The sequence below is a fragment of the Crotalus tigris genome, unplaced genomic scaffold, assembly GCF_016545835.1.
Source record: "Crotalus tigris isolate CLP2741 ecotype Arizona unplaced genomic scaffold, ASM1654583v1 scf7180000017588.1960692, whole genome shotgun sequence".
Taxonomy (NCBI): domain Eukaryota; kingdom Metazoa; phylum Chordata; class Lepidosauria; order Squamata; family Viperidae; genus Crotalus; species Crotalus tigris.
This window is the reverse complement of record NW_024096494.1, coordinates 1,805,151-1,829,751: the sequence shown is the minus strand read 5'-3', so window position 1 is coordinate 1,829,751 and position 24,601 is coordinate 1,805,151. Positions and strand designations below refer to the sequence as shown.

The window sequence follows — 24,601 nt, the reverse complement described above, 5'->3', positions numbered from 1 at the left end:
AACCTAGAGAGCCAGATTGCTGAAGTGATTAAGGCTTCAGACTAGAAACCGAGAGACCTGAAGTTCAACCAAGTACTACAATAGTGTGGATATAGGAAAATTTTCTTTCAGAATTGTCAGTTAGGTTTCAGTGTGGTAAAGTTCAGAGAATGTAGGCTAGTTGAGGACTATGATTTGATAATTTCACATCTATGCTTTGGATAATACTTTCAGACTCCTTCCCAAATGGGAAATTTCAAAAATAGTTTGTGATATTGTAATATGTGTTTGTGTGAGAAGGGATTCGATGTACAGTGAATAATAAACAGATTCCAGAAGTGGTGAACTCTTGGCAGAGCTTAAAGTAGCCCTACGTGGTAGTGAGGTAAATGTCTTACAATTTGTGTACAAACATTGGCTGATACAGTTTTCAGTGTTTACCAATTTAGCAACAGCCTACTTGAATCATCGTAACTGAGATGCATATATTCAGTTAAGGATAGTGATCTTGATTCAAACATGATGAGTGGGAGTTTTAAAGGTTAACATTAATTTAATATCATAGGAGGAAATGTGGGAGATGAACATGAAAACATACTTGTGAGGTAGCAGTAAACCTAACTCTAACCTCCCCGCAGAAGTTAGGTCCTCGTTGTACTGCTGAGTCTATTACCTAAGGACAGAGGTCTCCAAACTTGGCAACTTGCTTGACAAACTTCCTCTGGGTGGGGAATTCTGGGAGTTGAAGTTCACTAGTCTTAAAGTTGCCAAGTTTGGAAATCTCTGTATAAGGAAATGGCCAATTATAAAGCAACATATAATCTGAGACTGTGATCTTTTCTTAATGCAATGGTTAAAGAAAGTTAAAACACCTTATGACAATGAAGAACTGCAAGTAATATACTGTAGATTGTTAACTGCTTTTTCTGGAGATAAAATAAAATTATTTTCCATATTAAATTGGGCAGACTTAAAAGTTACATGGGTATAAATGCACAGCTGAAGGACCATTAGAGGGCAAATAAATACAATTACCCTGAAATGAAATAAATTCTTGCTCTTCTAATTTTTTTCTGAAATACAAAGTGTATTACTGAAAGAGTAAGATTATACTCAGATAATTTTCCATCTAGACCAAGAATTTACTTTAACAGCAGCTATCCATCATATCCAGCTGGGACTTTTCCAAATATTTGCAATGGATTTTTTTAAAACTAATATGTCAGGCACTGAACCAGAGATCTTCTTCATGAAAACCTTATAATTTACCAGCATGTCTAGGTTGACTATACAAGTATATTCTCTCTCATCCTTAAAACATAACAGCTTGCTAAATCTGTTCTAACAGTGCTTCTGATTGGCTCCAGCAGAACATAAAAGGCCTGGATAATAAATATGGAGGTATAAAGTCTTCATGATTATTCTTTAGCATGATCTGTTATTTTGCTTAGTTTTTTTCCACCTTGTGGTAGCTGGTACTGCTCCATAATAGGCCCGGAAGCCCTAATAAAAAGAATATTTGGGTTATATTTAAACTCTTCCACAGAACTAATCTGAGAACAATCTGAACTGCAGGTGAATAAGTATTTTTAAAAACCTACATGTGGTAAATCATCACATTGGTGATGGCATTCTTTCTTTGTTTTGAAGTAAGAAAAATATCCAATTATAATCTAGAGATATAGTGTCAAAGATTTTATCACTTCATCCTGTGAACCATAAGGTACACCAGCTTTTATTTCTTCTACTTTACTTCATCCGAACAATGCCACTTTTATTCATAAAATCTCTTTTCTTTTGCCCTTGCCATTGATTTTTTGCTTTCCCTGTTGACAGTGCATAGAAAGGAGGGAGAAAATTATAGTTAACTGAGATAAAATCTTTGCTCCATATCCACCCAATAGTTGGCTGTCTGGTCTCTTTTAGAAGCATCCTGTAAGAGAAAAACTTCCCATGTCCTGCAAACACTTGCTTGTATTGTCAAGCTGTTTTTGTACTCAAGCACATTGGCCTGAAACTCAACTAAAAACTTGTAGATTGTAGTGCTTTCAAAACCCCAACATCCTGCACTGGCACTAAATTCTAGATGAGGTCTCGCTAGTGCAGAATAAAATTCCTCAAACTTGAAAGCTCTTGAAAAAGGAACAGGGGCATCCCCAGATGTCAAAATGATGCCTGCGACCACATGATTGAAGCCTTATCCCTTTTTTATATGGGTCAGACACCCCTGAAAAGGAAGAAGGACAGATATCTGATAGCATAGCTCTTCGTGCTTAACATTAAAGGGTCAAAGTCCACAGTATTTTTGTGGCAGAGGAGAAATTAAAAACCCAGTCAATCCTTTTTTAGATTTATCTGTCAATTAGAAACTAATTTTTTTCATTTTTGGAAAAAGATCTTCCAAAGATTGGCTGTCTATTAGCAAATATTCAATTAATCATTCATTCTATTATGGTGTTCCAATGAGCCATTATATAGCAATTCATTAGCAGTTAACAATGTATAGCCAATATCTCTTTCTGAAGAATGGTACCTTAATATTATTTCCTTTTGTTCCTTTTAGCTTTTGCATGAATCTTTATAGCTAAAAAAGAGAAGTTGATTATTCTAAATGTCATGCATTTGCTAAAGTTAATCATCTTCCCATCATTAAATCCAATTCTATTAAAATACATTTACTTCAAATGCCAAACAAACAAAATTAATTATATTCTTGCACTTTACAGTTACAAAAACAAGTTCTAACCCTAAAAAATGTTCCGAGATTCTTCTCTCAGTCTAGTGAGGTCTTTGGTTATGTTCAAGATGAAGGGAGCCTCATTTTTATATTCTTTTAAAATAAGATAAAAAGAAGTTACATAGGCAAAGTGCTCGTTTGATGTATAGCGTTCAGTTTTGCTTTTTAGGAACATAATTTCAGAATCTCTAAATTGGTGAACAATAAAAACAGAGGCATGAATTTATTGCGGCCTGAAGTTAATAAAATGAATTGATTTAGCAATTTTGTGAACTTGATGGCTTATTAGAGGAAGTTAAAAGCCAATAATGACTTCCGCACATTATTAATTGAACAACATTGACTTGCATTTTGCATTACAAGAGTAGTCCAAAAATACTTGCATGCAAATCATTCTCTGCATTGATACCTGATGGTAAGTGTTAAGTCCTGAGAGTAATTAAAAGGCTGGAGACTCATTCTTCAAACAAGTCTGTTCTTTATTCACTTCGTTCCAGAACCACCAACAACAACCAAACAAAGAGGCTCGCAGGCCTCTTAAGTATGCCCAGATCCCCGGGCAAACAAGATACAGCTGATAGGCACATTTTCGCACCTCGTGCATGTGAGTGAGGCTGGCACTGCGCTGTCTGGTCCTGGGCAGCTTGCAGCAACCCGGGACCATAGCAATGTCCCGAGCCTGCTTCTGCAGGCTCAGGACACAACATCCCTTCCCCCCAGATGAAACATGTTCGCACACATATGCGACCTCTCTGATGGGACGTGTTCAAGATTCCATCCATCAAATGCATGGAATATGTAAGCTGTTATGTTAAGTTGGGCACACGCCCTATTGTTTTGGAAATAAATGTATCAGAAACCAAAAATATTAATACAAGACTGCCCCATTACTTTTGGGCTCTTCCCTCTGCAGTTTCCCAAAACTGGTCTGCAGGTTAACATATTTCCTCAGGTATTTTGGTGGGTATCTGGTCCTTTGCAACCTTCTCGGACCTGGCAAGGGTGCAGGGCTCACTTGCTCACCTGCTAGGCTAGGTGAGCTGAGATGTTGCTGCCCTACATTTCCAGAGGCCCCTGGAGCTGTTGCTGGCCTGCCTGCTCGCCTATCAGGCTCAGCAGGCCAGGGCTTTGTTGCCCCACATACCCAGTTGACCTGCCCCCCAGCTGGCTGGCTGGACCCTCTATGTCCAAGCCAGCATACCTTGGAGGGGTGGTAGTCCCCAGGTCCACAATGGACCTTCCTTGGGAGCACTGTCCCTGGGACCTGTGGCCAGCCGATGCTGGGTTCAGGGCATTGGAGCCACCCCAGTGCTCGGGAGCTCTTCCACCTGTGTCTGAGGTGCCGGAATCAGGAGTCGCCTCCCTGGCCACCCCTCTCCCTGCTGACCTCCTTCTTGAGGCAGTTGCAGGGATGTACCCTCGCCCTTGCTGGAATTCCTGGTCACTGTTCCTTGTGAAATATGAAGATACCCCCTGTCAGACTCCCTGTCTGGAGTGTTATTTGTTGAAGGTGAGTCATGTGGACACCCCCGGTATAACTCCCTGTCTGGAGTACTAGTGGATAAGTGGGGAAACCCCCTTTCCCTTGAATCTTCATGCTGCATATTATCATCCCCCTCCCCCCCCAGAGCAGAGCCAGGAGTGGAAGAGTGAGAGTCCAATCTCCAACGCAGCTGATCTATGTGTCTGCGAATGACACAGCTGTCCCCCAATGTCACTTCGTAAGACAATGGTCCCGAAGCCTTGCAGACCACAGCTGTCACCCAGAGATGACCAGGCCCATAGTTACATGCCCAGACCGAATCACCCACTTGGAGTCTCCTCGGTGCCCGCGGTTGTGACACCTGTGAAGCCACCCGGTCAGGATGCAGCCTGTCCAGTTTCGTTATGAGGCGGCGACCCCAGTGGATTTCAGCAGAGCTCTTCCCCGTGGCAGTGCGTGGTGTGGTGCAGTGTGCAAGAAGGAAAACTGCTAACCTGTGATGCCAATTACCATAAGTCAATCTCTTGAGGGCATTTTTGGTAGTGCGCACCATTCTCTCAGCCATTCCGTTGGAGGATGGGTGGAAGGGAACCGAAGTCGCGTGCAAGATCAAGTTGGCTTGCAGGAAAGCCTGGAACTCAGAAGAAGTAAATTGGGGACCATTGTCTGAAACCAACACATCAGGAAGACCATGTGATGCAAAAATGCCTCTCAACACCTGGATGGTCCTGGCAGTAGTAGTGGAGGAAACAGGAACAACATCTAGCCATTTGAAATGGCTGTCAACCACAATGAGGAAGAATTGCCCCAGAAAGGGCCGAGCGTAATCAATATGTACCCTGGACCATGGGAATTGAGTTTCCTCCCACCTGTGTACTGGGGCCTGAGGCATTTCAGGCCGGGACTGTTGGCATGCTTGGCACCCGTGAACCTGGGCCTCGATGGCCTTATCAAGACCAGGCCACCAAAGATGGCTGTGCGCAAGTGCTTTCATCCTTACTATATCAGGATGTCCTTCGTGCAGAGAGCAAAAGATTCTAGGTCTCAACGAGGTAAGTATCACAACCCTGCTACCCCACAACAGGCAACCTTTGAAAGTGGAAAATTCATGCTTCTTTTTCCAGAAGTTCTGAAACTCCGTATCAGGACATTTGTCAGGCCACCCTGACAACACCCACGACAACACTTGTGTGAGCGTGTGATCAGTGGCAGTTTCTGCAACCACATCCCTGGCATTGAGGGGATACTCTGGTAATTCCTGAATTGACAGAATATGAACAGCTGGAGCCAGATCAGGCTCCAATTGCTGCAAGAGCAATCTACTCAGGCCATCAGCATGACCCATATCTTTTCCAGGTTTGTGAATTAAAGTAAAGTCGTATGCTGACAGAAAAATGGACCATCTCAGCATACGAGGAGAAATGATATGTGGGGTCTGTTTGTTTGTGATAAACAACCCCAAGAGAGGCTTATGGTCAGTATAGACTGTAAATTTGTGGCCATATAAGAAATCATGAAATTTCTTAATGCCGGCCACTATGGCCAAAACCTCTCTGTCAATCTGAGCATAGTTGTGCTCAGCAGAAGACAGGGTCCTGGAATAATAAGACACAGGGACCTGAGTTCCATCTGTCTTCAGATGGCTGAGTACTGCTCCAACCCCGTAAGGAGATGCATCGCAGGCGAGGCACACAGGCAGCTGCTCGTTGAGATGAGCTAAGACAGTATTGGAAGTTAGTAAGGCCTTAACCTCATTGAAACTCTTGTCATGGACCTTAGTCCACTGCCAAGGAGCCTGTTTGTCCAAGAGCCTATGTAATGGCTCCGCCACAGCAGCCTTGTAAGGTAGGAAGGCATGATAAAAATTTAAGAGGCCCAGGAAGGCTTGCAATTCACCCTTGGATTTAGGATTAGGGGCCTCTTGTATAGCTCGCAACTTTCCTTCAGCAGGGTGGATACCCTGGGCATCTATTCTAAATCCCAAGAATTCAGTGGAATTGACTCCAATTTTACATTTTTCCTTTTTAAGTTTAAAGCCTGCTCTTCTGAATCGAAGCAAGACAGCCCTTAATCTCTCAGCTAGCATTTGAGATGACTCCCCAGCAATGAGGACATCATCAAAGTAGGGGCAGACCCCTGGAATCCCACGCAGCGTGCTTTCCATGATGCTTTGGAATATGCCAGGGGCTGCACTAACCCCAAATTGCAGTCTCTTGACCTTAAATTCCCCTCTATGAGTGACTATAGTTCATGCTTCTGCAGCTGCCTCATCAATAGGCAACTGTTGGTAGGCCTGTGCCAGGTCAAGCTTTGCAAAGATGCGCCCCCCCTTAAGGGATGCCAGAATGTGACTTACCACTGGAACTGGATAAGCATGCTGTTGTAAAGCCTTATTTAGTGTACATTTGTAATCTGCACAAATACATATCTCCCCATTAGCCTTTAGAGGTGTTACTATGGGGGTTTCCCATGGACTTGAATCTACAGGTTCTAAAATACCTTACTGTAGCAGTTTGTCCAGTTCAGCATCAATCCTGGCCTTGAGGGCAAAAGGTACCCTCCTTGGCTTGCCCTGATGGGGATGATTGTTGGGTCTAACCTTAACGAGACTGGAGGCCCTTTGAAGGATCCAAGCTCTGAACTAAACACATCTGCAAACTCCTGGCAGACTTCTGCCAGGCTTGACATTTGCAAATTATGCAGCCCAGTGATTTGGATGCCAAGGGCCTCAAATCCAATAAGGCTCGTGCGTCCCCCCCCCACTACCAACACGTCTAGAGGACCTTCAAAATCCTTATGCTGCATATTATGGGTGGCCTCCCCCTTAACACACACTTTAGAATTCTGAAAGTCTGTGAGAATTATGTTGGCTGGTCTTAGTTTGGCTCGAATGCCACTACTGTTGCAAATCTTTTTAAATGTATTGTTAGAAATAATAGAGAGAGTGGACCCTGTGTCCAACTCCATAGCTATAGGAACCCCTTGCAACCTTACTTTTAAAGTCAGTTTTTTCTTTAAGGGTTTATGTGTTCCTGTCTTCAAAATACTCCTGCGCGATGCGCAGAAACCCACCTTCTTTTGGCTGGGGACCCTGGTACCTTTCAGACGCAATTCTTCCTGAGGTTGTACCTTCTGTTGACTCAAACATACGGCTGCAATGTGGCCTCGCTTTCCACACCCTCTACATATGGTAGACCGGAACCTGCACTCAGCTCTCTTGTGGCTTCCACCGCATCCAAAGCATTTGATGGCTGTAGTGGCCTTGTTCTGACGTCCCTTCTGCTTCTTCCCCGATGGCAGGTAAAGTCTATTCACCTCGTCTTCAGGATCTGTATCAGATTCATCTTTGATGTCTTCCTGATGGACAGTTGCCGTCTCAGGAACGCTCCTGGTAGGCCGTAGAGACTTTACAGCTCCTCCAGCTGCTTCTTCAGCCGTCACCTCTCTTAGTGCATCTTGGAAGGAGATATCTTCTCTGGCAAAAAGTTTCTGCTGCAAATCTCTGTTTCTTAAACCGCAAACTAAGCAATCTCGCAGCCTCTCTTCCAGATCCTTGAACTCACAAGACTTGGCTGCTCTCCTTAAAGCTGCAATATATTCTTTAGCAGATTCACCTGCCCTCTAGTCTCTTTGCTCAAATGTGTGCCTCCATGCCATCACAGACAATTTGGGCTGGAAATGTTCCTTTAACAATTTCTTCAAGTCAGTGAACGTAACTGACTCTAGAAGTGCAGGGGCCGTTCTCAGCTATTTGAAACACCTCCTGACCACAGACACACAACAGTGTTGCAGCCTTTAATCCATCTTCTCTTATCTGGTTTACTCTAAAATAATTTTCTACCCTGGCAACATAGAGTCCCATTTTTCAGGATGGGCAATGTCACTCAGAAATACGCCCAATCTTTGCCATTTTCTCTCTACTATTTCTAATGTGTGTGTGGGGAAAGGGTTATTCAGCCGAGCTCACCCTCCAGCGACGCTGTACTGGTAGGCCTGAGACGCTGCTCCCAACGCCGACTTCCCCCTTCTTCAGGACTTCTTGTGGGTGATTAAAGCTTGTTTGTTTGAAGCTCTTCTGATCCCACCTTCGTCGCCAGTGTTAAGTCCTGAGCGTAATCAAAAGGCTGGAGACTCATTCTTCAAACAGGTCTGTTCTTTATTCACTTCATTCCAACAACCAACAACAACAACCAAACAAAGAGGCTCGCAGGCCTCTTAAGTATGCCCGGATCCCCGGGCAAAAAAGATACAGCTGATAGGCATGTTTTTGCATCTCGCGCATGCGTGCGAGGCTGGCGCCACGCTGTCTGGTCCCGGGCAGCTTGCAGCAACCCGGGACCATAGCAATGTCCCGAGCCTGCTTCTGCAGGCTCAGGACACAACAGTAAGAGTCTGAGGGGGATAACTTCCACCTCAGAAAGTGAAAATGTATCTGAATATTGTAGTATGTTTCTATTCATAAGCTTAGAGTTATGTTGTTATATTTCATCTGTCTTTGCATGCATCTGTCTTTGCATATATGTAGGCCATGTTATTCTGTATCCATGTGAACAATTCTGACTCTCTAGCAATCTCCCATTTGTGACCATGTGCAACAGATTAAACATTCTGAAGATGCAGCATTACATGAAATATTTTGAACACACAATGGCACCGCTACACATAGCAAGAGATTGATGGATGCTGATGGATGTCATTTCCATTCTAGCCTATTATTAAGATTATGTTGAGTAATATCAATGATACTTCTATCCAAAGAACTATAGATCAATGGAACAGAGTTTCTCTTAATTGATGCTCAGTTTTATCTGCAGTCATTTTCTGGCGTAACAACCACAGAACAGATAAATCATGAGATTGGCAAAACTTAGCATTTCTTATTTATTTATTTATGAGACTTATATACCGCTTTAAGTGCAAGCACTCTCTAAGCAGTGTACACCAGTAAGCAATGTATATATATATATATATATATATATATATATATATATATATATATATATATTACATTGCCCCCAACAATCTGGGTCCTCATTTTACCTACCTCGGAAGGATGGAAGGCTGAGTCAACCTTGAGCCGGTGAGATTTGAACCGCTGACCTGCTGAACACAGTCAGCTAAAGTGGCCTGCAGTACTGCACTCTAACTGCTGCGCCACATTTAGCTCTAGATATAATTTTACTTATATCGGTATCGCAATTCACAAATCAACCCATCAAAATAAAGACTGGCAATGGAGACCTTATAGCTAATTTAACTCTACCCTAAAGATAAACTATGAAGATATACTGTATACACAGGTAGTCCTCAACTTACGGTCACAATTGAGCCAAAAATTTCTGTTTCTAAGCGAGACATTTTAAGATATTTTATTGCCACAGTTGTTAAATGAATCACTGCAGCTGTTAAGTTAGTAACATGGTTGTTAAGTGAGTCTGGCTTCCCCACTGACTTCGCTTGTCAAAAGGTCGCAAAAGGGGCTCACATGACCCTGTGACACGGCAACCATCATAAATATGAACCAGTTGCCAAGAGTTTGAATTTTTATCATGTAAACATGGGGATGCTGCAACGGTCATAAATGTGATAAATGGTAATCACTTTTTGCAGTAATATTGTAATTTCAAACAGTCAGTAAACGAACTGTTGTAAGTCAAGGATTACCTGTATTCCCATTTTCATTACAAATAGGATACCTTAAAAGGAAACCTGAATAGGACTTGAGCTTTCAAATTTGCACACATATTTTATACAGCTATTTTGGGGAAGGTACCTCATACATTGTCCTCCTGCATTGCAGAGCTTTGTCAGCAAGTAAATAAATCCTTCAGCCTGTCAACACTAGTTGCCTTGGACCCAGCCCTGTATGATGCTGAGTCTCATTTTGAGGTGCTAAAATCCTTATAGCTTCCAGAGATCATAACCTCTTATTTATATTGAGAACAGAAAACTTTATAACTAAACAGCTTGACAAGCAAGCCACTCTATGTTGCCTCACACTACATATGAGCATATGCTCATGTATAAGAGTGGCATATAAATTTGATAAGCAAATAATGAAAAGTGTATAACAAAGTTCTCAATCAAATCACAGACCCATGAATTTAAAATAGTTAATATCTGTAAAGAAGTAATTTGATTTTTTTTCATCCAAGGCTTCAGCAAACCAGCTATCCTGAACCAAGAGCCCTTCCAATGAACTGGACTATAATTCCCATGGGTTGGGGAAGGTCATCTCAACCATTGGTCTTTCTTGTTACTACCCCAGTCCAAAGATCCCTAATCCCCATGGTTTGACAGAAAGGAGACAAAAGCTGGCAACAAAATTAGATCTTAATCCTGCAGAGTTATGGGTATTTCTCATTATGTACTTTTTGTTTGTAATTGGTTAACATGAGATTCTACTCCTTATTTGTTTTTTTAAATGTCACTCTGGCTTAAATGTCATTCTTCATTTAAATTTAAATTCATTTAAGTTTAAATGTCACTCTGACCCCAAAGAGTCACTAAATGTTGTTTTTAGGTTCAACCAAGAACTATGGGTTAAAATAAGACCGTATAGGGGTCTTAGAAATGATTAGTTACTAACTGTTGTATATTGAGAGACGGAATAAGAGAGACACACACAGAGAGAATATACCTTTTCCTTATGACTCTAACAGAATAAAATAGCAATAAAGATCCCAATCTTAAATCTCGTCAGCTAAACTTTGTAGTGTTTACCACTACTCCAGATTATACAGTTATACAGACAATAAAAAACCAGCAGATTGTATCACGAAGCCAACACCTATGATAATCAGGTAGCTTCAACCATATTCAGAAAGTTAACTATAAATGCTCAAAACAAGCAGGTCAAACCTCACGGCTCTCCATTAAATCAGAGACCACATGATAGAGTTTAACTTAAGTCACAACTGAGCTAGAAAGATTTTGGAAAAAGTACATATTCAATCCACCGTTCCAATGAAAGTCGGCCATAAAATGTATACCCCTCATAAATTAACTTGTATTATCAGCACAGAATGCAAAAAGTAAGGAAAGAAAGAAAGAAAGAAAGAAAGAAAGAAAGAAAGAAAGAAAGAAAGAAAGAAAGAAAGAGAAAGAAAGAAAATACAAGATCTGAGGTGTGAAACACACTAGCTGTATAAGGATGTCATTTAAAGCACACTTCATAAAACACTCAGAATATCCCTGTCACAAACTCACAGACAAGGTGTAATCCCCACTGTGGCACTATCTAATATGCCCAGAGGGTTTTTTCACATCCCTAAAATGGGAGGGAATTATGTTCACAGTATGAAACAAACAGAATCATCTGAAATGTATCAGAGGGGTGTATGTTTGCTAGCATAACAACATCTTTTTTTTCAGATGTTCTCTCAATCCAGAGAGCAATAATGATGGTACTTTCACAAATGGAAATTACTCATGAAAATATCATTTCCATCTTCTTAGATAAAAAAAGGTGTGTTTATCTCACAGGAGGTATTTTTGAATAACACTTATATCAGGTTTTAAATAAAAGATTGTGTTGTTGTAATATTTCTCATAGAGAATGGCAGTAAGGTTGATGTATAATATGAACCTATGATAGTGGAAAGGAAGGAACTAGGCTGGTTTTATTCAGGGAGAATTGAAGTTTCCTTCTGACTTGACAGTAATACCATTCAACTTAACAGAATTTTGTTCCCAGAAAGAATACACAACACTGAAAAGCAATACAAGACCTGTGGATATGCTGTACTTGCAGTCACCCTTGGCACCCTGCCCCACTTCTGACTTCAAACTTTTATTATTTTAGCTCTAGAAAAAATAATGTGACATGTGACAAAGCAAGGTCCCAGCAATCGGGATCATCTTTATTTCTAAGAATACCTCTGCACACTGGCTTCTGAGGCATTGTTTAAAAATGGAATGGTGGGTAGCCAGTATTTAGTCCTTTATTTGACCTGCACAGAAAAAAAAGCCAAAGGTCGTACAGGGCACTCAATTGGTGGGGGTGAACAGCAATGTCAGTACTTCAAAACCTTGCAAATGGATGCTTTGTGAATGGTCAAAACCTTTTTGTCAGCCATTTTGTAAACGATGCGCAACCATTTTTTGAGAGCACCTACAATAACTTCTCAAAATTCCAAATAAGTCTATGGTGGTTTCAAATGTTTTCCAGTCCTATACTGAACTGGCCTGTATGTAATCTTCTAAGTATTCATAAAAGAATAATACAAAGCAAAGGAAGAGGCTTTTTGGTCTGGAGCCATAGCACATTGAAGAAGAATTGTATAAGAAGAAAGACACAATAGCAGGGCTGTTGGGAACCTCTGACAATGGAAGTTGAGGAGCCTCAAGACCTAGCTATTAAGAAATAACTAGACAACCTCCCCAATCTCCCTACTGTGCAATGTTTTACGAAATGTTTGTAAATGTGTACTGTAACTCTTTGTAAAGGTTTTGCTGGAAAGGAATAAGGTCCTTCTCCAAACTTCAGGCAAGGAGCAAAGTAACACCCTTGAAATTTAATGCATAACTTACAAAGATTGCACTTTCAGTCATATTATCTATCTCTATCTCTATCTATACATCTATCATGTTATAAACCTAAAATATGATTTATTTATTAATATAAAAATTAACGAAGTTTGTAAAGATAATATAAATAAAATACCCTCTTAAATTTCCAGATTTGCAAATGCTAGGACAGGATGCTTTCGTAAAAATTAAGTACAACTGTAGAACTAGTAATAATAGAATAATAATTCAACTGCCAACAATCCTGATAAGTAAGCCTGCACACAGCCCAAATCATAATTTTCCAGTTAGGCAGAGCTTTCTAGTTTTTACTACAAAGCCATTCAAATGTGGTTAAATAATCATGTAAGTTGCTTTAGTTTAGCAGATGTCCTTGAACAGAAATTCGATATCGCACCAATATAGTTTACCTTCTCTGATCTCTCTTCATTTGCAAACTGGTTTGAAAACGTGCATTTCAGAATTTCAGTATGATATATGCATGTATTAAAAAAACAATTAAACTTACCAGCTGTTTTAGTGGGTTCTGGCATTGTTTCAGTTTGTCTTTATTTCCAGTATGTGCAAGGAAACATTGAGCCCCGGATACAAATGCAGCCCAGTATGACAAGCAGAGAGTGAGAAGAATTTGTTCACTTTATATACAGCCTTAAAATATCAATCAGAATAGCACCTCCTCTCCTATCAATGTAAACCCTCTGAAAATTGACAGTTATGGGAGCTCAGCGTACATCTGTTGTTTGAAGCCACTGCCCCCCTCGGCTTTAGGAAGGAATCTCTGCTGCATTTCATGTGGATGAGGAGATCAGCTATAACTTTCTAATTTCAGACCTGTGGATCCACATACAACATGGGGAATCAAACAGTTTGCCGCGCTATCAAAGGGCTTTTAGAGATGAGAGATCGGTCAATAGAGAATTGTCGTTCCACTCAACCTTTGTGACACTATAGCCCAGACAGATAACCTGATCAGAAACCTGCAATACTACTTAACTATTTTTAGTTCTTTGAAAGATAATTTAAACCTCAGAATGCTTTCCTTAACTTGAGTAATATAGAGTTCTCATCTTCTGGGACAGGAGATTATGGCTGGCTTCAGTGAAACTGCTCAAGACAAGGACCACTAATGGAAGTGATACTTATTTTCTTCTTCATTCAAAAATGATGGGTAATTTTTATCTGTAAATAAGAAGGCAAAAGAACGGTACATTAATGAAGGGGACACAAATATGATTTTTTACAAAAATTAAAAAAAACATGACAGTACAACAGCACAGCTTTTGTGTACTTTCAGATGATTGTATGAATGAATCAAAATGATTCTGTGACCATTTAAAAGGTCTAAGAAACAGGGTTGAGATATTTGTCTGCCTATCTATCTTATCTAGTATTCCCCATCCAGGTACCTCCAGATGTTTTGAGATGATATGGGAATGTTCAGTACTAAAGTCTCAATCCATTTTATGTAATGAATGTAAAAGGCAGATGAGGCTTCAATCTCATGATCATGGTCACCATGTTAATATTTTTGACCTCTTCTCCACAGTAATTTTTGACCCTCCTCCAGAAGGATTGGCAAGATTAAGTCTATGCAATCAGTAGCATGTTATTTCTTTTGCATGTGCTGACAGGAAATACTGTTTACCATCCATAAGTTCTTTAGAAGCAAGGCATGGAGGCAATTGTCACAGGTATCAGAATGTAGTTCAGATCTGAAGAGTTGGTACTTTTCATGCAGAGTAATAAAACTAATCATCCAAGTCCATGTTTATGTGAGTTAATGTGCTCAGTTTCCCACATACCCCAAATTATTGTGTCATAAACTTCAACAGTTCTTTAAAAAGGGGAATGTAATTTGATTAAACAATTGTTCCTGTTTTTCCTATTGTATCTTCTAGTCACATTAACCCAGCTTCCTTTTTTATTGCCATGCTTTGCAATCTTTTTAACAGAAGTGGAGGAGAAAAAACAAAAGCCTGTCTCAGAAGCAGCAGTAATTCTATGGTACCACTTTACATTCTTTGCATAGGCTTAATGAATCATATCATGATGATTCCAGGGATGGCCCAGATATTATTCAGGGTATTCACAGCCCTCAACATCCCTAGCCCCTGGCATTGATTACCTAGACCAGTGTTTCCCAACCTTGGCAATCTGAAGATGTGTAGACTTCGATTTCTAGAATTCCTTAGTCAGCATGCTGACTGGGGAATTCTGGGAGTTGAAGTCCACACATCTGCAAGTTGCCAGGCGTGACAAACATTGATCTAGAGCAGTGGTTCTTAACCTTTTTGAACGAATCGCCCCCTTGAGCCAATGAGAAAGTTGTCATCGCCCCCCCTCCCCCAACATAACCTCTCAATCACAACATAGGCAATAATTCTTCAAATTATGCAAACGCTTTTTTTGTTTTCTTTAAAATTGTCATCAGGACATATCGATGCAAATAATTTATTTCCAGTCTTTTTCCCATATCTCAACTGTTTGAAAAATTTTGGTGCCACCCATCACTTTATACATGTATTTCATTATTATCTTATTTATTCAAGACACTTAAATGTAATGACCACTGAAAACAAAATTCAATTGCAAGAAAGTGAAATGCCCGAAAAGAAAAACAGTAACATTTAATGATTGAATTACAAGTGAAATTTAAGACGCAAAAAGAAATATAAAAAGGGTAGAAGCTGCTGCGCAACGTGCATGACGATAAGCGATGCATATTGACATATGTACGACGTTCTGTACTGAAGCTAGCTGGAGGAACATTTGAAAACACAATTCAATCCACTAATAGCAAGTGATCTGACGTTTTTGTACGACAGATATGCAGCGATTCACTGTACAAAAGTCTCAAAAGTGTCCCCAAAACTTCTCGCTCCATTGCCCCCATATTGCCCCCTTTTTGTTCCTTCGCCCCCGCGTTGCCCCTTTTTGTTCCATCACCCCCCTGAAAAATGAAATCGCCCCCTGGGGGGCGATATCGCCCAGGTTAAGAACCACTGATCTAGAGTACGTTCTGGGAGTGTACTTTTTGGGTGGGGGTAGTTTTTGCTTTCCTATAATCCCAAACAGATAGAAACTACTACCGTAAATGCCGGCGTACAAGGCGACCCGGTGTATAAGACGACCCCCATCTTTATAGCCAGGCCGCATTCCTAGAACGTCGCCTTATACGCCGGAAACTACCAGTATTTCCGGCGTATAAGACGACTCGGCGTATAAGACGACCCCCGTCTTTGGCGCCGATTTCAGCGCTCGCGGAAGTCGTCTTATACGCCGGCATTTACAGTGGTTACGGATTATAGGAAGATTCACAATAAGGATTCCCTTATCTGAATATCTATATAAATTATCCTGTATTGGGAGACGTCAATCTATGCAGCAAAGGCAATGATTGGACTAGCAGCTTTCAGCTACAGGATTCCAGATGTCACTGGGCTTCAGTTCATCACAATCTAAGCAAAAGAACTGTTGGGGGGTTGGTGGGATTTTCAACATATCAGGGATCTCAAGGGTGGAAAAGAATAGAATAAACAGATTAATTGCATGGCTTAAATAGACCTATTATTGATAAGTCACTTGTCCTCTGAAAAGACATAGTTTGTTTATAACACTCTCTCAGAATGTTAAAGGGCAAGAATGCAGATCATAGCAGTTCTTGTAGCAATACTCAGTAATAATATGAGCTTTGTTTACCTCATCCTTGCAGTAAAATAGGGCTGAAATACACAGATCCATTTTTAGGGACTATTGGAATTATCTCTGATTATAGTAGCTCAAAACTGGTGGTATAATTTCCTGCAGATTGTGGAGGCAATCAGTCAAAAAACAAATCTGTAGTGGAAACATAAGAAATACAAAGGACTACCATCCTCCAAAAATCTATAAGCCCATCAGGTTTGCATCATCATGGGTCCTATGCAGCCCCCAATCCCCCAGGCTGGAAAACATTTAATATGAAAATGTTGCAGGAAAACACAAATGTGTCTAGTTTTTTATTAATATACTTCCTACACTTTTTTTCTTCTGTTCAATCATGTCTAATTCTTGGCAGCTGTCTGGACAAATCATTGCAGTTTTTTGGCAAAGTTTTTTAGAAGTGGTTTGCCATTACTTCCTTCCTAGGGCTGAGAGAAAGTGACTAGTCCAAGATCACCCATTGGCTTTGTTCTGACAAGAAAAATAAGAGCTAGATGATAAAGAAAATAAACATAAAATAAAATTATGAATTTAATAATTTTGTAAGTAGGCATTTGTAATCTGAACACAATTAACACTAGGTCCTATTTTTGCTGAATGAGTAGTAGTTCTCCATCTTTGCTTGCAGAATACAGTATATAGTCATTTTGATTTCTGGGTTGCCCATTCGGTGATCTCCATATGTAACATAATCTTTCAGGTTGTTGAAGAAGGTGAAACAAGTATTTTGAATTACAAACATTGGGCTTTCTTGGCAAAACTTTTCATTAGTCTGTTTTCTACTTTGTTTCTACACCAAGGCCAAATTTCCACATAATTCATATTCTATTCAGCTTCCAAATTTAGCATTCCTATGATTAATATGAGGGTTTTTAAAAGGGGGGTGTTGTGCCAAATATTCATAGAATAGTGCAAAGTCTACTTCTTTTCCATTTTCAGTTGGATCCTTATAATACTTATTGACTTGTTTTGGATTCAACTAATGATCAAAGTGTACTACGTATCATTTTGGGATGATGTGCAAGCACTGATTTTGGCATCCTTTCACCAATAATTATGGCTCTTATATTTTGTCCATGATTTTCCTGTCTATAATAGATCTGATGCTTTTCTGATGTGAAGGGATGCATTTTAATCCATTTCATTTCATTGCTTCTTAGAATTTCAATAGTCATGGCAGTGTAACTATCATTAACATGCTTTAATTCTACAAATACCTTGTTGTTTTGCTCAGGCAGATAGATCTGTGTGATCTGCTGTACCTTTTGGAGATTAAAGGAAGCCTTCTGGTATCAATTGTTATAGTCTTCCTTCCCTAATTTAGTGCATGACTTTGTGTTTTAACATTGTAATGTAAGGGGAACATTCATAAACAAATCCTTCTTTAACCTCAGTGGTGTTTTGTGTCATTTATAGGAACTACAGTATTTCTCAGGCACCTCTTTGACAGAACAGCTTCTAAGCCCCCCAAAATAGGTTCAAAATATACATTCATCTCCCCTGCTCCCCTTTAATATTCTAATTCTTCTGGTCACTGTGGATATTTTAAAACTTCTCCTTGGATACCGAGTATACTGAGTATATTAAAAATCAATTGCTATCCAGAATGAGAGCAGAGTTACTTATGGTTCAACGTGTTTATAATGATTGCTAAATTTATAGTAAGTCCAAATCTCTTTTCATCTATTTCTATTTTTTTTAACTTATTTCAATATTTCTTTGGAAAAGTTTCTACAGTTTTTTTGTAGTCTTTGGGCATGGGGTAATGAAAAGAATATAATGCTAAAACATCAATATTACTTATGAATAAGCCTTGCAAACAGATTATTTCTTGATGCATGTATCTGAAATCATTTTGTTATGTTGCTCCATCCTTAGTGCCCTTTTTCAGTTACATTTTCCTTATTTGTCACCGTTTTGTTTTAAAACTGTTGTAGAAGTAAAAATTTTAGATTATATTGTATTCTAGGTATTCAGCTGATGATCACCTCCTTGTGGATTTTTAAGACCTCTGTTCACATTTATTATATGGGGTTAACACATCCTCAGGTTCTCTACTTTCATACCCGCATTTTATAATAATTTTAATAAAAAATTTCTCAGATATTATATAAAAGTAAATATAAAATAGCATAAAGCAAGAAAAGAAAAAAGTGAAGTAAGAAAGTAAGAAAAGAATAAAAGAGATTACATGCAATGCATATGATGTATAGAAAGCCAGTTTGGTGTAGTGGTTTCTAGCTTCAGGCTAGAAATCTGAAAACTGTGAGTTCTAGTCCAGCCTTAGGCATGAAGCCAGATGAGTAATCTTGGGCCAGTCATTCTCTTTCAACCCAAAAAAGGAGGCAATAGTAAACCATTTCTTTAAAAAGCCTTGCCAAGAAAACCGCCTATCCAGGCAGTATCTAATTGGAGATGATTGAATAAAAGGATAAAGATGTATAAAGAAAGCAAAGAGAAAAAGAAAAGAAAAATAATTAGAAAGAAGTGATTCCCATTCTTCTTTATAGCTGTTACAAACATATCTTCACAACTTCTTCTTTAAATTACATCATATTTTCTTTCTTCCCATATTTCACCCTTTTAATCAGCAAATCCATCAGTCCCTTACTCATTTTTTCTCATTTTCAGCAAAAAAAAAAAAAAAATCATAAAAGGTTTCCAGTCTTTAAAAAAAATACCTATTGTTTTATCCCCTAATCAAAAAGGTCAATTTTAACATTTTTGAAAATTCCATCATCTTCATAATCCCTTCCTTCATTGTGGGGCATTTAGTATTTTTCCATCTCTTTACATATAAGAACCTCGCTGCAGCCACCATATATAAAACTAATCTTCCATCAGCCTTTTCTTACTGATTACCCAGAAGCCCCAATAGGGAAAGTTCTGATGTCATTTGAATATTAATCCTTAAAATTCTCTGCAACAATGTATGTACCTGTATTCAAGATTTTTTTTCTTTTGCATAATTCCACCACGCATGGTAAAATGATCCTTCATGTTTTCTACATTTCCAGCATTGATTAGAAGTATCTTACTGGGGATAAGTCTTTATTTTAAAACTCTTATAATGATTGACTGAATGAGTGAGCAAGAGAGCGAGTGCCATCAAGTCGGTAGCAATCACATATGACCTATCCTTCATCTGGTCTTTCAGGTCTCCCAGTAGGACCCATCTTGCTGCTGGTTGTCCTCTTCTTCCTTTTTCCTGCATTATAACCTTCTCCAGAGAGCTGAGTCTTCATATAAGATGTGCAAAGCAGGATAACAAGGGGGTTAAAAAGCCTTTTTGCTCCAGTTCCCTGCACATGTTGAGTTAAATTTTAATTATTTTATTCCTTTCTCAATGAAAATTATACTACCTGTTTCAAAATTAATCATAGTAAATTGGGAGTAAAGTTTTTCTTGCATTTTGTTTTTACAGTTGTTGATTCCCAAACAAAGCAAAGTTCATGGAACCTGCTGATTGACTCAGCAGGAGCAGGAAGCTGCAGAGAGGCCCTGGCAGATCATGTGGATGCCCGGGACCAGACAGGCTGTCTCCAGCCTATTGCGCATGCACAAGGCGGGAGAATCCGTTGTATTGATTGGTTGACACTGTCCCTGCAAGGGGGTATAAAAGGAATCTGTGCCATTTTGTGTTGGTTCTGTTGGAGATTAAAATAAAGAGAAGACTGTTGTTACTCCTGCCTCGTCTCAATGTCTTTACATCGAAAACAGAATAGAACCTATGATACAAATAAGTTGCAGCAAAATGTCCTCATTGAACAGTCTTTAAATAAATTATATATATATATATATATAATGAAGGTAGAATGGATTCCTGGATTAAGTAAGAGTGCTGTTTATGCATGCATCATAAGCTCATTCCAGCCTACTTGCTGCACAATTACATAGAAACATTTTTTTATGATGATCCAATGGGCTGGTGGTGGGCATGTGTATAACTACAAAACATAGTTATCACTTTTTAAGCCCTTCGTGGTATGGGTCATGTTACTTGAGGAGCTGTCTCATCCCACTGGGATTGGTCCGCTTCACCCATGCCAGCAGAATGTGCATGCTGCAGGGCCTGTCAGTCAGGGAATTCTGTCAGATTTGGTCCAAGAGAAGAGCCTTCTTTGCCATGGCTCCTGCCCTTTGGCCCATCTTGCTCCATAGGAGTAAGACCAGCTCCCACCTCCTGATCTTCCACAGGGGCTTGAAGACCTGGCTCTGCCAGTTGGCCTGGAGCTTCAATAGGGAATGTCACACTGGAGGTGATTGATAGATTAATAACAGATCCCACCCATCCCTGCTCATCCCAATTCCTCCCTACCCATCTTTTAGTTGTAGTTGATAATTTGTATTTTAATAATGTTTCAGTCTTATTCAGTGCTTTTTTTGTAAAAAAAAAAAACAAAAGGTGCTGGAACTCACACACGTCATACAACCCGCCTTGCCTACCCTACAAGGTTCCATCCAAAAAAGGTGCCAGAACTCCGTTCTGGGCATTCTATAACAAAAAAAAAAAAAAAGCCCTGGTCTTATTGTATACATGTTGTCATACTGGTTTATTCTTTTTAACATTGTAAGCCTCCCAGACTCACCTTGTGGTGATAAGGGCAGCAAACAAAGCTAATAAATAAATAAACAGTCCCTTTTCCTTGCAGACATGGACATGTTTTCTACTCACTAAACAATAACACATTTCGACTGAAACCAATGTTTTAGCTAGAGGAAGAAAGCAAATATTATGGATAAATCTCATCTATCTAATCATAGTCCTGTAGTTGGTTTTCAGTCCACATAAATTATCTCAAGTAATGCAATGCATTTGTCTGATAGATGAGCACCGTTCGGTGGCTCTACATTTTGTCTTATAACTGGAATCTGACTGTGCTGCTGTAGTTACATTGTTCAAAAACAGCTTTTTCAGAGCCTTGAGTCATAGCAACAATGGTCTTTTTTAGATCAAACAATGCAGCTCACTGTATCTGTTTTTTAAAAAGGACATTTGTTGGAATTATTGGAACTCGTTTACAGGAAAGATTCTTCTTCCAAAAATAAAATCTTCCTGTTCAAGTTAGAGCCTAAAGCTTAAGGGTATTAGTAGTCTGGAACCATAACAAAACAAGCTCATGATAAGTCCAAATGTGGCTGAATGGCATTTGTACTTAGTGTTGTCATTGCTTTGTTATGATAACATCAATTCATTTGCGATTGCTGCAACAGTATTATTTTAAAAATATCATCTGGATAAGCAGAGAGACTGGTTGCCATCTTCCTGCAACCGCACAAAGGTTTTATTAGCATTTTTTTTTCAGTTGATATAGTCACACAACTGTCCTGGATGGAAGGTTTCATGACAGATGCTCTAAGATTGTGTAAATAATTGATTCAAAGATTCATTGGTGATTTGAATTTCTGAATGGAATCAATTTTCCAAATTAGGCTATTGATTCAGATGAAATAATTAAAATAAATTCTCCTGAAGCAGGAGATAAAACAGTGTGGAAGATCTAAATCTAAAGAAAATTGAAACACTGAGAGAGAATTAAAAAGTGTATTTGGTACTTAATAAACCACAGATTACTTCCATAACCAAGGCATAACAGTGAAATAGCTTGTCAAATGGCAAGTATCATATCAGATGGTACACTTTGTTTCTCAGGGGATCCAGCTCCAATCTATTAATATTAGCAGAGGGGAATGGGCATAGAAGTAGACTTGAAGCCTACATCTTTGGCCCACTTCTAATATTCTGTATAATTCTAGTCTTGCTAGATATCCTAGAAGTCTGCATAGAAAAATCTCTGTGTTAAATATGCATATAGGTTTGATCAGAAAAATGGTATGTTAAATAGTAGCATTGCCATCTGGTATAAGTCCCAGTTGAAAGGAATGGAAGTTCCTGTTTAACTGAGCTTGAACAGATTTTTTTTAAGGGGCCTGTTGCCTACAGCATCAGTATATATGCATTTTCAATTCAGTTTGTGTCTAAGTCTTAGAGATTGCCTAGATAAGTCTCTGCAGTTTTCTTGGCAAGGTTTTTCAGAAGTGTTTTGCCATTGCCTCCTTCTTTGGGCTGAGAGAAAGTGAATGGCCCAGAGTCACCCAGTTGGCTTTGTGTCCAAGGCAGAATTACAATTCATCATCTCCTGGGCTCTAGCCTGATGCTTTAACCATCACATCAGAACTGGCTGTCAAGGCATCAATATAGATTTTACTAAAAAATATTTAATTTTAAAAAATCTACTTTGTTTCAAAACATTTTCCTCCAAAGTGAACAAATTATTTTGTAAAATGATAAACACATAAAGCAGATTTTTCATAATAGGATTATGACATGATTAAATATGAGTGTCCTCTTCTTCCCTGGCTATTCTCCTTCCTTTCAGAAAACTAAAATGCCTAGATAGAAAAAAAAATGAAATAGCAGACTCCTGGCCATGTCTTCTAGAAAATATTCATCAGGGACAAAAAGCACATAAATGATGTGCTTTTTGCTAAAATTAACTTTTCTTTCTAATGTTCAGTGGCAAGCCAGTCTTGAGAAAAATGATAGTGGTGTCCAGAACTTCAGACTGCTTGGCTTGACATTGTAGAAATTCGATACACACTTTAAAAGTCCCTCTCTCTATGTCTGTTGAACTTTGCAAGGCTATTCTTGGCTAAAAGCACATGTCCCCACGGTATTCCTAGGATGCTAACAAAAGAAGCCACAGAATGGAGGGGGGGAAAAATGTGTGCCCAGAGAATTCAAACCTTCTCAAACAGTGCCCAACTGAGACTGACTCTCCAGAAACACAAACAGAAAAATACCCGTGGGCTGAAAAATATTTGAGATCAATGCACATGACTTTGCACAATTATCTTGAGCGTAGTGTTATTGTGGGGAAAAGTTGTGCACCTTGACTTGCAGCCTGAGATAAGCTGATCATACAAAGAGAAAATATCTTTCAATGGCAAAACATATATAGAAGATTCCATGCTGAGTCTCTGACATTTCCTGGTTAAAAATATCAACAGCAGCATAGCAGCGGGAAAATAGCACAGGTAGCCTTTTTACTGGATAGAGAATCATAGAAGCAGAGTTATGGGCATTCAATCTCATGCTATGGTCCTGTGGAACAGTCTAATGGTGCTTCCATTTCCTTGGAGCGCCTGGTCACAAGCCAGCTGCTCAAAGGCAGTATCAATTGGAATGGCAAAACATTTTGGCAAAATAAACAAACAAGTAACAATTTATTTCAAAACCCATCCACGACAGGGAAGCCCTGGGGGTAGACTGAAACTTAATTCTTGAGAAGCTGAGGTTGACCTTGAGGCAGACAAAATATATGTTCTTCATGAGGCTACAGCAACTTTAGTTGCTCAAAATGGGTCCACATATTTAATTCAGCCCATGGAACAACTGCCTCATCTATAGAACCTAGAAGACATTTTGCAGCCCAGCTGCTTGATATATATATATATTATCTCTAAGACCTCTATGATGCTTTGCCTTTTCAGTGCAAGCTTCCTGCTAATATGTTCAAATATTTTAACTTGAAGAAATAAAAGAAACAATTGAATCACAATGTCCAGAATACCAAGGCCCCTGAATGCTGGCAAGCCTCTTCAATAGCTCACTTTAGTGGTTCTTAACCTGTGTTCCACAGACTCCTGGGGGGTCTGTGATGTTATCACAAGGGGTCTGAAAAGGCTTGAAGAAATGTTATGATTTAAATCTTAAGTCTTGATGGTCTGTAGCCATGGTCCATGAGCACAAAAGGTATTAATGGGGGTCCATGGGGAAGAAAAGGTTGAGAACCACTGGCTTGCTGTATACCTATACAATAATATCCACAAGCAAATCAAAACCTTCAAGATGTCAGGAGGAGCACTGTCATGCAAATCCTAACCCTTTTAGGACATGTGTGACCTGTTGACTCATGTACAAAAGGGGCAGAGCTTGCATTGAGGCACTCTTTCCACCACTGTGCCAATTTTGATGCTCAGGAGAGCACCGCAAAATACCCTGAGGATGCTACAATTGTAGAAACCTTTTTATTTCTCATTTTGAATTGAGCAGTTCATTTTGAATGCAGCAGTTCAAGGCACAGCAGCTCGTTTTGAATGCAGCAGTTCAAAAGGCTCAGAAAGATTGTATTCCTTTTCATTCTAAATTCCCAATGCTGAATCTCAGT

General features: G+C 39.4%; 1 protein-coding gene across 6 annotated transcripts in view; it reads right to left on the bottom strand.

Moving 5' to 3' along the window:
• The window catches only part of MYBPC1 (myosin binding protein C1), a 107,523-nt gene extending 94,086 nt beyond the window's left edge, over nucleotides 1-13,437 (bottom strand). For 4 of the 6 annotated variants that reach the window (XM_039362566.1, XM_039362599.1, XM_039362609.1 and 1 more), the window contains exon 1: nucleotides 13,237-13,436. In XM_039362566.1, coding sequence (XP_039218500.1) covers nucleotides 13,237-13,261 — 25 coding nt within the window. In that variant the 5' untranslated portion in view covers nucleotides 13,262-13,436. Of the gene's footprint in view, nucleotides 1-13,236 lie in introns of all 6 variants that reach the window. The other 2 variants (XM_039362576.1, XM_039362657.1) reach the window with 2 other exon arrangements.
• Between the last annotated feature and the right edge of the window lie 11,164 nt (nucleotides 13,438-24,601).